This window comes from Periplaneta americana, chromosome 12 (assembly GCF_040183065.1).
Source record: "Periplaneta americana isolate PAMFEO1 chromosome 12, P.americana_PAMFEO1_priV1, whole genome shotgun sequence".
Classification (NCBI taxonomy): domain Eukaryota; kingdom Metazoa; phylum Arthropoda; class Insecta; order Blattodea; family Blattidae; genus Periplaneta; species Periplaneta americana.
The window spans coordinates 179741923-179758972 of NC_091128.1; the positions used below are offsets into that span (position 1 = coordinate 179741923).

At 35.9% G+C, this 17050-nt stretch overlaps 1 protein-coding gene across 7 annotated transcripts in view; it reads right to left on the reverse strand.

Moving 5' to 3' along the window:
- Nucleotides 1-17050, reverse strand: part of LOC138711262 (tripartite motif-containing protein 2-like) — an 84394-nt gene that overhangs the window by 8684 nt on the left and 58660 nt on the right. For 6 of the 7 annotated variants that reach the window (XM_069842691.1, XM_069842695.1, XM_069842694.1 and 3 more), the window contains 5 exons: nucleotides 13242-13384; nucleotides 10386-10591; nucleotides 8560-8679; nucleotides 5678-5893; nucleotides 2122-2333 (listed from right to left, as the gene is read on the reverse strand). In XM_069842691.1, the coding sequence (XP_069698792.1) occupies nucleotides 2122-2333; nucleotides 5678-5893; nucleotides 8560-8679; nucleotides 10386-10591; nucleotides 13242-13384 (897 nt within the window). Of the gene's footprint in view, nucleotides 1-2121; nucleotides 2334-5677; nucleotides 5894-8559; nucleotides 8680-10385; nucleotides 10592-13241; nucleotides 13385-16338; nucleotides 16573-17050 lie in introns of those variants that run through there. The other variant, XM_069842696.1, reaches the window with a different exon arrangement.

Sequence of the window (17050 nt, forward strand, 5' to 3'; positions counted from 1 at the left end):
GGATCAAAATTGAAATGGCACGAGGTCGTAGTGCACAAGAATGTTTTCAGGGACTGCGTGAAGCATGTGGCGATGCAGCATTGCCATATCGCACAGTTGCACGATGGGTTAATGCGTTTCGGGAAGGCCTTGTTGGACCGGGACCAAAGGGAAGGTGACGACTTTCTTGGACGAATCGTCGCTATGGACGAAACCTGGCTCGCTCGTACGAACCAAACTTAAAACGCCAGTCAAATGAATGGAAGCATCCCGGTTCTCCTCGTCCGAAGAAAGTGCGCCCTACACAAAGTGCTGTGAAGGAGATGTTCATTGTGGCGTATGACATTGATGGGGTAATACTGCACCACGCTGTACCTCCAAGGCAGACGGTAAAAGCGGACTACTACTGCAGGTTCCTGCAGCACCACCTTCATCCAGCCCTCAGGAGAAAACGACGACACTTGGTGGTACAGAACCCCATCATTCTTCATGACAATGCAAGGAGTCACACCGCTGCTGCTGTCAAGGACCTCTTGCGCCACTGGCAATGGGAGATTCTGGAACATCCTCCGTACTCACCCGATATGAGTCCATGTGATTACGATCTCTTTGCCAAAGTGAAAGAACCACTGCGAGGGATCCGGTACAATACCAGAGATGAACTTATCCGTGCTTTAGGGCGATCATTACAGAACATCAACAAAGATGGACGCGCTGATGGTGTACGACGCCTTCCAAACATTTGACAAAAGGTGATAAATAAGGGGGGCGACTATATTTAAGATACGTAAATGTTGTACCCTTGTGAATAAAGCCATGTCAGAAATATCGAACTGTTGCCATTACTTTTTATCCAACCCATGTAAATATTTTTCCTACTCGTAATTGTTTACTTTGTAAAGATGATAATACACTTTGTGATGAGGGTACTAAGAAAAGGTTCTGATAAATCCAAAGAGATTGCATATAAATCACTAGTACGTCCAGTAATGGAATATGGTGCTGCATGTTGGGATCCTTACAGATTAGAACATATTAAGACACTGGAAAAGATTAAAAAACGGGCTTTCAAGAGTTGTCGGAAAAATTCACCATTAAAATGGGACACACTCACGGACAGGAGAACGCGAATTCGATTATGCGCACTGTTCAAAACATACAGAGGTGAGCCTGCCTGGAGAGAAATAAAAAATAGGTTGCAGCAGCCAAATTACTCTTCAAGGAAGGACCACTCATATAAATTGAGGGAAAGAAGGCAGAGGACGGACACTGGAAAGTTTTCTTTTTTCAATCGTACTATCAGGGACTGGAATGCTTTACCTGCAGTCTTACTAAAGGCTTTACCAACAACCAAAAATGTATTTAAAAATAGGATTAAGGACCTTACTAATAGACGGTAATTATACACAGTATTTAAAGGGTGTAAATGATATGTTGTTATTGAAGTGTTGTATCAGTGAAGAATTATGTTGTGTCAGTGAAGTGTGTTGTATCAGTGAAGAAGTATGTCGTGTCAGTGAAGTGTGCTGTGTAAGTGAAACGTGTTCCTGTCAGTGAAGCTTTATAGTTTATAGTGGCAGTGCATAGTATTTGAACAGTGAAATGTTTTTGAAGTGTTAGTGAAATCAGGATAGAATCATTGAAATGTGTCGTAGTTCCATTGCAGTGAGTGAGTTGACAGCGAAATGAGTGTAATTTGAAAGGTACTTGTGCAGATATGAACATATCATACTCGTGGGTTTTAGTTCGATCTTAGTTTTAAGATACAAATTAGATTTATTTCAAATGTTATTTTAAGTGATCGTTTCATTTAATTTAGTATATTTGTTATCGTCGTCGTCGTTGTTAATTATTGTTAGTATTAATTATTAGTATTATTATTAATTGTATTTTTAATTAATAAGTTTATTATTGTCATTATTGAGTGTAATTAGTTACCACTGACACCGGGTATATACCCACTGCAGTGTGAATAAATACATACAATATAATGAACATGACACACCTCAAGGACTGTAAAAATGTAACAGCTACAGATCTGTCATTACGATACTGGGATGCAAGAAGGCAAATGGAAGAACTCCATTAGCAACATGCAGATACTCGGAGTGGGACTCGAACACGATCACCCTGAGCTCTGACCTGTAGTAGAGGGACATGCTGTCGGCCGAGCTGAGCGGACCCGCTTCACAGAACACGTCGTCCGGCTCCTCCGGCTCGCTGCTGGTTCTGCTCTCGCCCGCCATGTCGATTCTGAAGTTCTCCTCGTCGAATGTCGGACGTGCTTCGCCCCAGTGAGACACTTCATCCAGCAGGCCTGAAGTTGTGCGGTGCAGCTGCAGAAACAGTGCCACCTACCACACAAAAGAATGACACAAAAATAAATAATACTGTCACAAAGATATAGGCAAAAAGTGTTTGAGAAGATGGTTTACCCAGAACAAACGGCATTCTGTTCACCAGGCTTGCTGCAAACGGGTGTTAGATCGCACATATTCCACTTTTACAGGTGCATAATTCTGTGCTTCTTTTTAAACTTCACAGAAAGAGAAAATAAAAATGGATATTGAATAAAAATAAATAACATGTTATATTCTATGCAAGTGGAAACACGAAAACAAACCGGCAATCAAAGGAAAGATGTAAAAAGTTAGAGAAATATGCTGACAGTAAATTAAATAAATTACCGGTACATAAAGGAAGTAGAGCTACCTTTGCTGCATTAGAGCCTTGTTGTGAATTCAGTCTCTGTAATTGAAAAGGGACCACTACTTATATCCTGTGGCCATTAAGATAAGACTTCTTACAACACAACATGACTAAGTACATTTTATTTATAGTTTTTCTAACCTTTGCTGCATTAGAGCCTTGTCAATTCAGTCTCTGTAATTGAAAAGGGACCACTACTTATATCCTGTGGCCATTAAGATAAGACTTCTTACAACACAACATGACTAAGTACATTTTATTTATAGTTTTTCTAACCTTTGCTGCATTAGAGCCTTGTCAATTCAGTCTCTGTAATTGAAAAGGGACCACTACTTATATCCTGTGGCCATTAAGATAAGACTTCTTACAACACAACATGACTAAGTACATTTTATTTATAGTTTTTCTAACCTTTGCTGCATTAGAGCCTTGTCAATTCAGTCTCTGTAATTGAAAAGGGACCACTACTTATATCCTGTGGCCATTAAGATAAGACTTCTTACAACACAACATGACTAAGTACATTTTATTTATAGTTTTTCTAACCTTTGCTGCATTAGAGCCTTGTCAATTGAGTCTCTGTAATTGAAAAGGAACCACTACTTATATCCTGTGGCCATTAAGATAAGACTTCTTACAACACAACATGACTAAGTACATTTTATTTATAGTTTTTCTAACCTTTGCTGCATTAGAACCTTGTCAATTGAGTCTCTGTAATTGAAAAGGAACCACTACTTATATCCTGTGGCCATTAAGATAAGACTTCTTACAACACAACATGACTAAGTACATTTTATTTATAGTTTTTCTAACCTTTGCTGCATTAGAGCCTTGTTGTGAATTCAGTCCCTGTAATTGAAAAGGGATCACTACTTATATCCTGTGGCCGTAAGATAAGACTTCTTACAATACAACATGACTAAGTACATTTTATTTATAGTTTTTATAACCTTTGCTGCATTAGAGCCTTGTTGTGAATTCAGTCCCTATAATTGAAAAGGGACCACTACTTATATCCTGTGGCCGTAAGATAAGACTTCTTACAATACAACATGACTAAGTACATTTTATTTATAGTTTTTCTAACCTTTGCTGCATTAGAGCCTTGTTGTGAATTCAGTTCAGTAATTGAAAAGGGACCACTACTTATATCCTGTGGCCGTAAGATAGGACTTCTTACAACACAAGATGACTAAGTACATTTTATTTATAGTTTTTCTAACCTTTGCTGCATTAGAGCCTTGTTGTGAATTCAGTCCCTGTAATTGAATAGGGACCACTACTTATATCCTGTGGCCATTAAGATAAGACTTCTTACAACACAACATGACTAAGTACATTTTATTTATAGTTTTTCTAACCTTTGCTGCATTAGAACCTTGTCAATTCAGTCTCTGTAATTGAAAAGGGACCACTACTTATATCCTGTGGCCATTAAGATAAGACTTCTTACAACACAACATGACTAAGTACATTTTATTTATAGTTTTTCTAACCTTTGCTGCATTAGAACCTTGTCAATTGAGTCTCTGTAATTGAAAAGGAACCACTACTTATATCCTGTGACCATTAAGATAAGACTTCTTACAACACAACATGACTAAGTACATTTTATTTATAGTTTTTCTAACCTTTGCTGCATTAGAACCTTGTCAATTCAGTCTCTGTAATTGAAACGGGACCACTACTTATATCCTGTGGCCGTAAGATAAGACTTCTTACAATAAAATATGACTAAGTACATTTTATTTATAGTTTTTTCCCATATATACAAAATTTTATTGTATACATGATGTTTCATAATCATAAGTAGGCCTCCTTCAGGGGTGACTGGAAGTCAGTGAAAAAAGACAGAAAGTTCTAATAAACACAGGTCTGAAAACCAACTGCTTCCGAGATATGTCATCACTGTGGCCACCAACCAAATACATCTCGTACATTTGCAACCTCATTTCTTACCTGGTCGTGCGTAGCTCCATCTTTCCAGCATGGCTACGTGACATTTGCACGATGTGCCTGTTTGGGAAAGGCAGCTGTTGTCGCATATGCAAGACGGAGCACCAGCTCACTTCCAGTTGAACGTTCGAGAGTTCTTAGGCACAAGCTTCCACAACAGGTGTATCAGCCATGGCTTACAAACACCATGGCCTCCCAGGTCCCCCGACTTCAACCCTCTGCATTTTTTATGATATTTTGAAATGTTTCGTGTATTCCAGCCCTGTTTATAATGTTAACGAACTCAAGAAATGCATTGTTAATAGCTGTTTACGCATTAGAGACATGCCAGGGATATTCGAATGTGTACAATAGTCGATGAGGAAACGTGCTGATGCCTGCCTTATCATGAACGGTGGCCATGTTGTGCACATGTTATAACGCTCTCTTCCTCCAGTGCATATCGGATGTTATGTTACCCCAGAGCACCTGTACTGACCAGACATAATAAACCCCATAGATTTCGGAAATGACTGGTTTCCGGACTTATGTTTTTGTCTTGTTTCATCATCCTCTCAGTTTACTTATAACCGGTGCTTTTTTTCTGGAAAAAAAGTTTACCGGAACTTTACCATTCGATCACATTATACAACAAAAACGTAGGTTTAAGAATATTAGGCCTACATACCTTATATTACAACAAGTTCCAAACGGAGCTCATCGATTTTAAGCATAACGGAAATTTTGCGATTTCGAGCTATAGTGTCAGGATCAATAACGAAAGATGGCAGCACTAGATTGCATGAGTTACTTTTGCACCAACGACAATAATGAGAAAATTTGAACTCTTTGACTTGGCAGTGGCGGCAATTTTAATTTTCAATTTCGCTTATAAAATATATCTCGTTGGAATTTGTAATGGCAAAAAGTTTACCGGAACGCGTTCCGGACCGTTCTGGCTGAAAAAAAGCGCTGCTTATAACTATGGAATATCTGTATAGTATAGATTGAAGTTATGCTAAAACACAAGACAAGCAACATGACAAAGCACCTTCTTGTTGTCGTTGGGCAGGGCATCGAAGTCCGCCCCCCTGGCCACCGTGTTCTCGGTGGTGTGGATCCTACCCTGCAGCTCTGCCACGGACAGCTCCCCCTGCGCAAGCAGCTCCTCCGCCTTCTTGTTCATGTTGCTCTGCTGCACGCGCAGCGACTGGATCCTCACCTCCACGGCCACGTCGATGTGCTGCTTCAGCTTCTGACACACTTCCTGCAATTGATACAGGCAATCAGGTGCCAACGTAAACAATGATACTGCAATTGTAATAACGAGCCAATAATGAAACGAAACATTTAATATGTTGTTGTTTTCTAATGCCAGGCATTTGACAATAAAGTCACTTGACCTCTTGCACTCCAATATTTTTCAAAGATATTGGTCATGGTCAGCCACTGAAGCACAGATTTTGAGGTGTTCCGAATCCATTTCTTGGTTTGAGTTGCACAATGGGCAGTTAGGGGACTGAGATATTCCAATTCTATGCAGGTGTTTGGCCAAACAATCATGGCCTGTTGCCAATCTAAATGCAGCTATAGACGATTTGCGTGGTAAATTGGGAATTAACTGTGGATTATGATGCAGAGAGTTCCATTTTTTTCCTTGAGATTGTGTTATCAAATTTTGTTTGTTGAAGTCTAAGTATGTAGATTTAATAAATCTCTTCACAAACTAATACGTAGATTTAGTAACAGGTCTGTAAGTAGCAGTGCTGCCCTTCTTTGCTAAAGCATCCGCATTCTCGTTTCCCAGGATTCCACAATGGGATGGTATCCATTGGAATACAATTCTTTTATTAAGTGATATTAATTGAGAGAGCATTTTAGTTATTTCTGCTGTTTGAGATGAAGGTGTGTGTTTAGAGACGATTGGTAGAATAGCTACTTTGGAGTCTGACAATATAACTGCATTCTTAAATTTATTGATGTGGCATAGAAGATTCCTGAGACTTTCACTTATTGCAATGATTTCTCCGTCAAAACTTGTTGTTCCATATCCAAGAGATCTATAAAGTGAGAAGAGACAGCACGTAACACCTGCACCGGCACCTTGTTCCCTGGAGATCAAGGATCCATCAGTGTATAAATGAAGCCAGTTTTGTGGAGGGTACCTAATATTAATTGTCTCTCAAGAAAATTGTTTCATTATTTCAGTGTTTACTTCTGATTTCAGTATTTCTTGTGTTAAATTTAGATTATACTTATAATTTAATAGTGTTAAAGGGTTTGGTTTAATTTGTAAGTTTTCTTTTAAATTCGGAACGTTGATTTTCTGTTTTAATTCTTGAACCATGGATATGAAACTTTTTTGAGTTTTAATCTACGGAGAGGACACATAGTGCAGAATACCAGCCTGCAAACTGCTGTGTAGCCTTGCTTATGTGCTGGCTTATATAAGACTCCAAATAGACCCAAATATGTGCTGTCAATGACTAACGATCAATAAACTCTCATATAATATAGCGTTTTAATCTAAAATTTTGTTAGTAACCTACGTACAATTGTAATTTTTCTCATGATTATCATACATGTAGGCATTTTATTTTGCACTTTTCCCTTTCCTTCGTTATCCAAATATTTTCCCTTTCCATTTTAATCATTTATTTGTTAGAGGTTTGTGAAATACAGTGTGCGTAAGATTTTAGTATTAAGATGTATGAAAACATCAGAATGCAAGATAAGTCTCTTGGATAATTATTTTATAAATGAACGATGGTAAAAGTGTGGAGAACAACATGGAATTTACTGATAATGCTTAATATTTGTACTTAACAAATCTATGAACAATAAATTATTATTATTATTATTATTATTATTGTTATTATTATTATTATTGTTATTGTTATTGTTATTGTTATTGTTATTATTGTTATTGTTATTGTTATTATTGTTGTTATTGTTATTATTGTTATTGTTATTATTGTTATTGTTATTATTGTTATTGTTGTTATTGTTATTATTGTTATTGTTATTATTGTTATTGTTATTATTGTTGTTATTATTGTTGTTATTATTATTATTATTATTATTATTATTATTATTATTATTATTATTATTATTATTATTATTATTGAATCTTCTTCACTAAATTATTTAAATCCCTTTCTCCAATAGCCAGGTGTATTAAAAGTGCTAATTTGCAAGATCAGATTTGATTTTACTTATGCATGATATATCCTTACTTGTTATTTAAAATCTTTTATTATTTGTTAGATACTGCCGTTTATTTTGTTGCATTTGGTGAATGGTTAATGTTGACCATTATATTGATTGTATTTCATCTCACTGCCATTTTCTGTCATTCATTCTCATAATAATTTGTGAATGAATAAATGAATGAATGAATAAATAAATGAATAAACAAATGAATAAATAAATAAATAAATAAATAAATAAATAAATAAATGAATAAATAAATAAATGAATGAATAAATAAATAAATGAATGAATGAATAAATGAATAAATAAATAAATGAATGAATAAATAAATAAATAAATAAATAAATAAATAAATGAATAAATAAATAAATGAATAAATAAATAAATTAATAAATAAATTAATGAATAAATAAATTAATGAATGAATAAATGAATGAATGAATGAATGAATAAATGAATGAATGAATAAATATGAATGAATGAATAAATATGAATGAATGAATAAATATGAATGAATAAATGAATGAATAAATGAGTAAATAAATGAATAAATAAATGAATAAATAAATAAATAAATAAATGAATAAATAAATGAGAAAATAAATAAATTATTACTATGTCAGACTCACTGCAACTTCCTCAGAAGATCATCAGTCTCACCACTATCTGATATGTTTTATTCTGATATACAAAAGTCAATCCAAGTGCTGGTTATATTACCCTGAAGTCCTGAATACGATGATCCAGCCTCTCCCTGGCCCCTGTCAACTGGTCCAGCAGACTCGGCAGCTGACTCTTCAGCTCGCTGATGTGGCTTGACCAGCACACAGTGCAGAAAACCTGCCAACATGCAAACTGCTGTGTAGCCTTGCTGGCATTTAAATTCAGTAAAGATATATAAGGCTCCAAATAGACCCAAACATGTGCTGTCTATGACGAACGATCAATAAACCATTATATTTTGTGGCATATAATTTTAGTAGCTTCAGAACACGTTTAGAATGTAGACTACTCATTGCAATTCTATATCTACAGAACAACTAAGAAATCAAGGGACGACTCACACATGAAGGCTCTGTGGTAGGCCCGTTCTACAAGAACTGGAAAACATTTAAGAGTATTGGACAGATTTTGTTCATATTTAGTATCTACGAGTCAATTTAACTAGAAATTACGCGTATGACTGGACGTGACTGGTAGATAGCAAATGTCTTCAGAATTGAAATTTATACATCACCAAAATGTATTTTCTGTAGAGAAGAAGATTCAGCTATGAGCTTTCAGCACATACCGAACTGGAAAGCTATCAACATTTGAGATGATAGAAAACAAATATAGAAAATCTAATGTTTTGATTAATTGATTAATTCATTATTTGAAAAAATTACACACAATGGTGATGTACGAATTACGTACTAATAACTGTTTGCTTACCTCTGATTGAGGTTCTGGTTGATACGTACAGATACGGAAATAAAATTTGGAGCTCCTTTATTATATATAAGTTTCGCTTACAACACACTGCGCATGTGCAGTAAACAAGAGCCCCTGTATGTATGCTACTTGTGGACAGTCGTGCGAAATTGTTGTCTACATACAGGCGGACTCCCAGCAAGACTCGCTCCAAATTTTAATTCCGTATCTGTACATCTATTATCAGGCAGTACATCATGAAAACAAAAGAAGAATGAACTACGATCATGCTTCGTGTAATTAAACACAGCCACAATATATATTAAGACACGTCACGTGACATGCTAGTAGTAATAACGTCGGTGATTGATGATTGCAAATGATTTCCATATAACTGGACGGTTTTTTGGAAAAATCCATTTTCAGCACATGACGACTTCGCACTTTTCCAAATTATTATAATGGTAAAACAAAAGTAATAATATATTTGAAATGTTTCTTCTACTTTTCCTTTCACTCTGCAAACGCGGTAGTGGAACAGAAACTCTAATGAAAAGTGCAAATTGCAAAGTGAAAAGTTGAAAAACTTAAAGGTGGAATAGGCCCGTCGTCAGACTTATAGTACTAACAATGAAGAGCAGGATTTTTATACAAAGTGAACTTAAAATGCGGGAGATGGCTTCTGAGAGAAGAAGGAACAAGAACGGTCGTATGAACGAGACTCTTCCATGATAGATTGCAATTCTTGTTCATGCCGCCAGTCCCTCGTAACAGCTGTCATGTCAAAAATGTTACAGTCAGAGTGCATAGGAGTGCATGTTGTAAAGTGAACCTTGGATTAATGAACAACAGATCTCTCTAGATCACCTGATGAAAGAAATAACAGCTAATTTTATGATTTCTACGTTTTTACCTACTTTTTCGTCTCTTGAATGAAACGACTAGCATGATTTCTGATAGATCACTTGATGAAAGAAATAACAGCTAATTTTACGACTTCTACGGTTTTAGCCATCTTTTTTTACTTCTATTGCTATTTCTAAACTTTCCGTTTCATATCCCCTGATGAAGCTTTTAAATATAAAAAGGCCAAGTTTGAGTCTTAATTATATTCCAGCAGAGCGCAGTGCTACCTGACGGCAGTGCTGGCAGGCAGAGGTGCTGCCAACTGTCTGACATCTGCTGCAGCGAGTCTTGTCCACGCCTGCACTGCCGCCATTATCTTGCTGGAGAGCTGTCAGCAGGGAGTCCAAGTATAAGTTCGGAGGCAGGACAAGCACTCCATCAGGTCCTGCTGTCTGCAACTCCACGTTCAACCCGCAGGAAGGACACGCCAAATCTGAAATAATGAGGGACATACGTACTAGCAGAATCAGACCCATCAGTTGTTGAGTACAGCATCTGTCTGACGAGTCTGTGTTCAGTGTGCGGAATTTGTTTTTCTAGAGGAAGGAGTAACAAAAACATGCTCGCTTACTCACCCACCCACTCACTAGTAGCGTAGTAGCTTACAAGGGAAGGGTTTCGGTTCGAATAGGAATTTCGTATCCAAAATTTGTATACAGGCTCATCTTTACATCTCTACAAAGCTCCCAAAAGCATTCGTTTGTGTAATGTGTGGTTTGTCTGTTAGAGCTCTGTACAAGTTGAGGGGTGGGGAGAGCACTGTACAAGTTAAGGGGATGGGACACCTTACCCGTAAGCCTAGCCTAGCCTAGAAGCTAGTGCGAGTGGTAAAATGTCTAGAGCCCATTTAAGAACATTTTTCTCCAACGTTGTCTGAAAATATTGCAGCTAATCAAAAGTGTACACTGTTGTGTGAGTCATTGAATGTGCACAAGGACACAACCTTAATAAATGAATCATTCCAAGGCTAGGACATGGAATGTATGATCATTCCACCTAAAAGACTAAATATATCCAGCCTCTGGATAACTATTTCCTTAGACAGTACAAAATATATGCTCGGAGGATAACAGATTGCATAAGGACTCTTGCTGAGAGTCCAGACCTTAACTTGGGAAATCGAGTGTTTATAATGAAAATGCACTCTGTTGTTCATAACCAGTTGTCTGCTCCAGTATACCGCCCTATGCTTCAGTATTCCTGGCAGCCAGCTGGTTACGTGAATCCTGAACAAGTCTGGTACTTCAAAAATGTAATTCAGGTAGCATTTGATTGTTCAGCACTGGAGTGTGGTTCAGCAGATTGTTCAGGTGTTGCTTCTGCGTGTTGTGCTTATTGCTCTGCTCCATGCTGTTTCATGCATTTTATACAGAATCCTCATGTACATTTTTAAAGAAGTGTATTGACCAATACCAACCAAACGGAGAGTTACACAAGTGAATGCTTTTACGGTCTTCATCGCCATTGTGAGGTAAGGCTCTGTACAAATTTTTAACCAAAAATTCCTGTTCGAGCCGAAATCCTTCCCTTGTTAGTAGTGGTAGCAGTAAGTTAGGGAGTAATGCCATTACCAGCAACAGTTACTTTTTCGAAGTAATGCTCGGTAAAGGCGTTATTATTTAAATAAAATAACTGTAACTGTATTGAAGTTACTTTTATCAGTGACGAAATAACGAAAACATCGTTACTATTCTAGTCGCATGTAGTATATTTAATCTCAGACTGTGTACTAACGGCCTTATTTCTAATAATTTCTATCGTATATTATTAACGTGGTCCCTAGGACAGCTCATATCCACTTGGTTCGTTGCAGCAACTGTTTCCACCGTTACGTCTCTCACTGTAGCTCGCTTGGTCCTGTTCTGAATCCTTGTCTTTGTCACATCAGCTGTTTAACAACAATGTCAGCTATGAAACACATTTAAAAAACTGTGCATATTGTAAAATTTGCCTTAGAAATGTCCGAATGACAATAATCTTATGAATGCTTTGAAAAACATCTTCTATTGAAAATTAACAATTGAGAAGTCCTGAGGTACAAAGGTCTATAGTCTAACAATTGATTTTGAAGAAATTGCAGCTGGAATTTTTGTCCATTTATAAATCATTACTGTTGTCACTAAAATCATATTGCGGTATTATAAATATTATAATTAAATATGGGAAATGCCTGTTATTATTCGGTTGAGATGTCATCTAGTCTTCTGTCAAAAAATCTGAAAGTTAGAATTTATAAAACAGTTATATTACCGGTTGTTCAGTATGGTTGTGAAACTTGGACTCTCACTTTGAGAGAGAAACAGAGATTAAGGGTGTTTGAGAATAAGGTTCTTAGGAAAATATTTGGGGCTAAGAGGGATGAAGTTACAGGAGAATGGAGAAAGTTACACAACGCAGAGCTGCACGCATTGTATTCTTCACCTGACATAATTAGGAACATTAAATCCAGACGTTTGAGATGGGCAGAGCATGTAGCACGTATGGGCGAATCCAGAAATGCATATAGAGTGTTAGCTGAGAGGCCGGAGGGAAAAAGACCTTTAGGGAGGCCGAGATGTAGATGGGAAGGTAATATTAAAATGGATTTGAGGGAGGTGGGATATGATGGTAGAGAATGGATTAATCTTGCTCAGGATAGGGACCAATGGCAGGCTTATGTGAGGGCGGCAATGAACCTCCAGGTTCCTTAAAAGTAAGTAAGTAAGTAAGTAAGTAAGTAAGTAATGTTTCTGTCATGTGTTATGATAAACTATAACTTAATATTTATTATGCGATAGAAAATTCTTAGACATTCTTTTAAAGGTATATTTAACTACGAACATTGTGGATCCTTTCTTTTTCACATAGTTTGTAGGCATCCATTATTATTTCCTCTCAGATCAGGGTTGGAAGTAAGGAAGTAAGCTATCTTAACACAAATTCATGTTTTTAAAGAGCAACTCCAAAAGTATCTGCGTTGGTAGCTATAACTGTAACTCACTTTGTCTGGTAAGTAACTGTAACGTAACTTAGTTACCGGTACTCTTTAAAAGTAACTTTCCCAATTCAGTCCTCGCTCCTGGTCCAGACTGCATCGCACTCACTTTTGCTCGCGGGCGGGGCGAGTCCCTGCAGGCACTCCAGGCAGAATGTGTGCTGGCAGGGCAACATCTTGGGCCGCCGCAGTCTTTTGTTACACAGATGGCACTGCAGAAGGTCTTCCACCATGTCGACGTGGGACATCTTGCTGTGAGTATATAGACAAGCTTAAAGAAATACTCAGCCTAAATGAAGTTTGAAAGAAAGAAGATAAATAACGAAGAGGTTTCAGGGCGACTCGCTCCACAGTTCAGAGGCTTCTAGAATGAAGTAAGATGCTCCGTAGGCATGAAATAAAAATTTGCCTATCAAAACCTGTTGACCATCCATCTAATTTTTTTTTTCAGAATTTAAGATATTTAATATTTAACAATTTTATAAATAGGTCTACGTCTTATTAGGATACCTAGATCCACAAAAGAGACATTTCCCACGTACACAATTATGACACAAAAAGAAATTGGACAAATCGATTCATTGAACCCAAATGTTTTAATGCTACTGATCTAAAACCCAGCTTAAGTTTTGGTTCCAAACTATTTAATTCTCTGTTAAAAATAACCCTCAACTAACAACTCTCAATAATAAAATATTTAAGAGAAAAATTAAACATTTGCCTAAATATGTATTTCTTTTGTATAATCCTTCCTAAATCATGCTTTTTTTAAATTTTGTTTAATTTTATTAATTATTGTACACTACTTTATGTTTTATTCAATTATTATTATTATTATTATTATTATTATTATTATTATTATTATTATTATTATTATTATTATTATTATTATATTATTGGTATTATGTTAATATTACTAACTATCCTGGCTACAAACGCTGAAACATAAGAGTACTTTCTTTTTGATTGTGATTTTTTCCTTGTAATTATTTCAAAGTATTTTAAAATTATTGTCTATATAATTAAAATTCTTTAAATATTACAATAGTATAGTAACTGAAACAACTTTGTAAGGTACGTGCAATTTTTCCTAGCAATGAATTCAAATCCAAATTCAAAAGAATAAAAAACAAAGTAAAGTAAAGATTGTATATAGTTATTTATTTATTTAATTTTATTTATTTAATTACCTAGCTGGTAAGTACAAATTAAATTTATAAAACAAAATTGTTTCTAGCCAGGCTCGTGTACGGTGTGGTCTTAGTCAACAATATAACATAAAATTTACAAGGCCAGTTTACTAAATACAGTAAGTAAGTTAATTCAAACCAATAAATACAACACAAGAGCAAGAATAAAGAAGAAAGAGAAAAAGAGAGAAAAATACACATTTAATATAAATTGACAATCAGAGAGAAGCCGGTGATATTCAATAAAAACATGAATATAGTCGACAGAAATAAAAGGTAAAAAAATCATTTGTTAATATTATATATCATGAATAATTTTATAAATTTATTTTTTTAAAAGCTTCAATTTTGAAATATTTCAAATTTGGAAAATGGTTTGTAATTTTATTATGAAGTCTTGGGACGAAACTAGCACCATGTTTAAGAGCTGCACTTGTATGACACTTAGGCTCAATTAATGGGAAAGTAGACTTTTGTCTTCGAGTACGATATTCATGTCTATTAGATTTGTTTTATTTTATTTCTGTGGTAAATTATATTTATAAATTTCTTCAATAGTTAATACATTAAAATCTGTATAAATAAAATTTGTTGGATAATCCATATTTTTGGTCAGACAAATTCTTATTTTACGTAAAATCAATTTTTATTGCTTTATAAATCGGCACCAAAATTACCGGAATGACACTGATTATAATAACATTACCGGTATTTTTAATTCAGATATTCAAATGAAACTCCAGACTCCAGAAATAATAATGGCAACAATTTTATTATTGATTTGAACTGCAATATTAATATTATTTAAAAATCGAGTGGCCAGTGAGCGTATTAACAACAATGGTCAGGGTTGACAATTTGATTTTTTTTTTTTTTTTTTATACACGATTTAACATCTAATGGTCATATCGCGTATGTGGGTATATCAGTAGCCGTTTTTTACTATTGTTGAGTTCCTGATTCTATTGCCTATTGTGTGTTAGTGATGGCTTGTATTCATGTAAGTGATTTTAGATTTTGATTAATGTTTATGATATTGGTGATGAATCATGGTACTACGTAAATTTCCAATCCGGCATTTGGTTTTGTGACTGAGGGAAATCGTGAAAAATCCCAGCCAGATTGGCCGGCCACGGAGTTTGAACCCGGGACTTTCCAAAATACGAGTCTCAAACATTACCGGCAACTTGTTGTGTTAGTACGCATGTATAGAGAATTTAATTTTTAGTCTGCTGATTCTGATCGAGTACTTCACTGGCATATTCAGCCGCCATGAGAAATGTAAAGGGGATAACGGCACAACAACAAAGAATAAGAAGTTCTAAGATACTGATGGCACTTCACATTACTTCTACATTACTCTGCTATAATATTTTATATTACTTTTAATTTGTAAAGGCTCATCACAATGAAAATTAAACATAACCGTAACATAAACACAGAAGTTTGCGCCCAGGCTACCAAATGGGATCATTCACAATGATTCACATAAGCATTGACATAAACATTACCGTAAGACGTTAACATGAAAGTTTGCAAACTCCAAACTTTCATGATTATGCTTACGTGATTTGCAAACAGAACACAATCGTGGAGCGCTGAAGTATATGACAGAATATGAGGAAATGGCGTCGTTGTTATGTTTCCATGGTTACCAAGTATGTTTGCTGTTATGTTTGGTATGACTTCTTGATTTTACTGTAACGTTAAATTAACGCTTACGTTATGTTTAATTTTCATTGTGAATGAGCCATAATAGTATCAAACAACTTTCCTGCTTGTATATACTGTAGGCCTATACGCAAACAGCAAGCAAAGCACTGGTTTAAATACAGGCAGGCGCTGTTGGAGCTAACAAAGCATTGATTTAAATAGAGCTGATGTTGATACCCCACTTTTCTGATTTGGGATGATAATAATGATGATGATGATGATCATATCCCACTTTCCTTGGTTCGAACCCAGGACTTTCCATTATTTAGTCTACCAACAGAGCCAAACCAGGACCTTACTTACAAACTAAATGAAAACTCTCGTCACTTTAAACGTATTCTTAAACACGCAGTGCTGGTCCAACAACTGATAGCTGACATTGGTTTACATCCACTGATTGAGGGCGTCAATCAAGCATATCAGGCGCTTATCTGCCTGAAGATAGCTGACAGCAGAGTTATCGACAGGATGTGATTCTCATTATTGTCTTGCTGATGAAAGTTTAGCCGCTCTTCAAGGTTGCACACTTGTAGTTGCCTGGAGGTTTTCCTTCTCTCTCTTGTACCGAGGAGGGACCCGAAGGCTAGCACTGCAGCTTACCACCCCTATTCTGTGAATGATTGGGTAGCTTATAGCATATGGGTCATTCTCATGAAACCCGTCACTTTTGGAATCCAAAAATGGCAACAACTGAAACTGTTAGGAGATTAAATTTTTTGCTAGGTATTGGTTAAAGGTGTGAAAGAGAAGTCAGGTGTGTTAGTGGCCATGTTTAAATCTTCGTGTGCTACGAGAAATAAAACAAAATCAATTTTCAGATTCCACGGTGTCCACAGCATCTCTACGGTGTCTACAGTTTTAATCCGTGGATTATTCCTTTGGCTCCGTAAAGGCAATTTGATTTACACACCGACTTGAAATCAATACTGAAAATAAATAAGTCACAAATTTTATTATTCATAATAATATTAACTGGTTGTTATTAGATATAACGCGATTGAGCCAAGTTACAAAA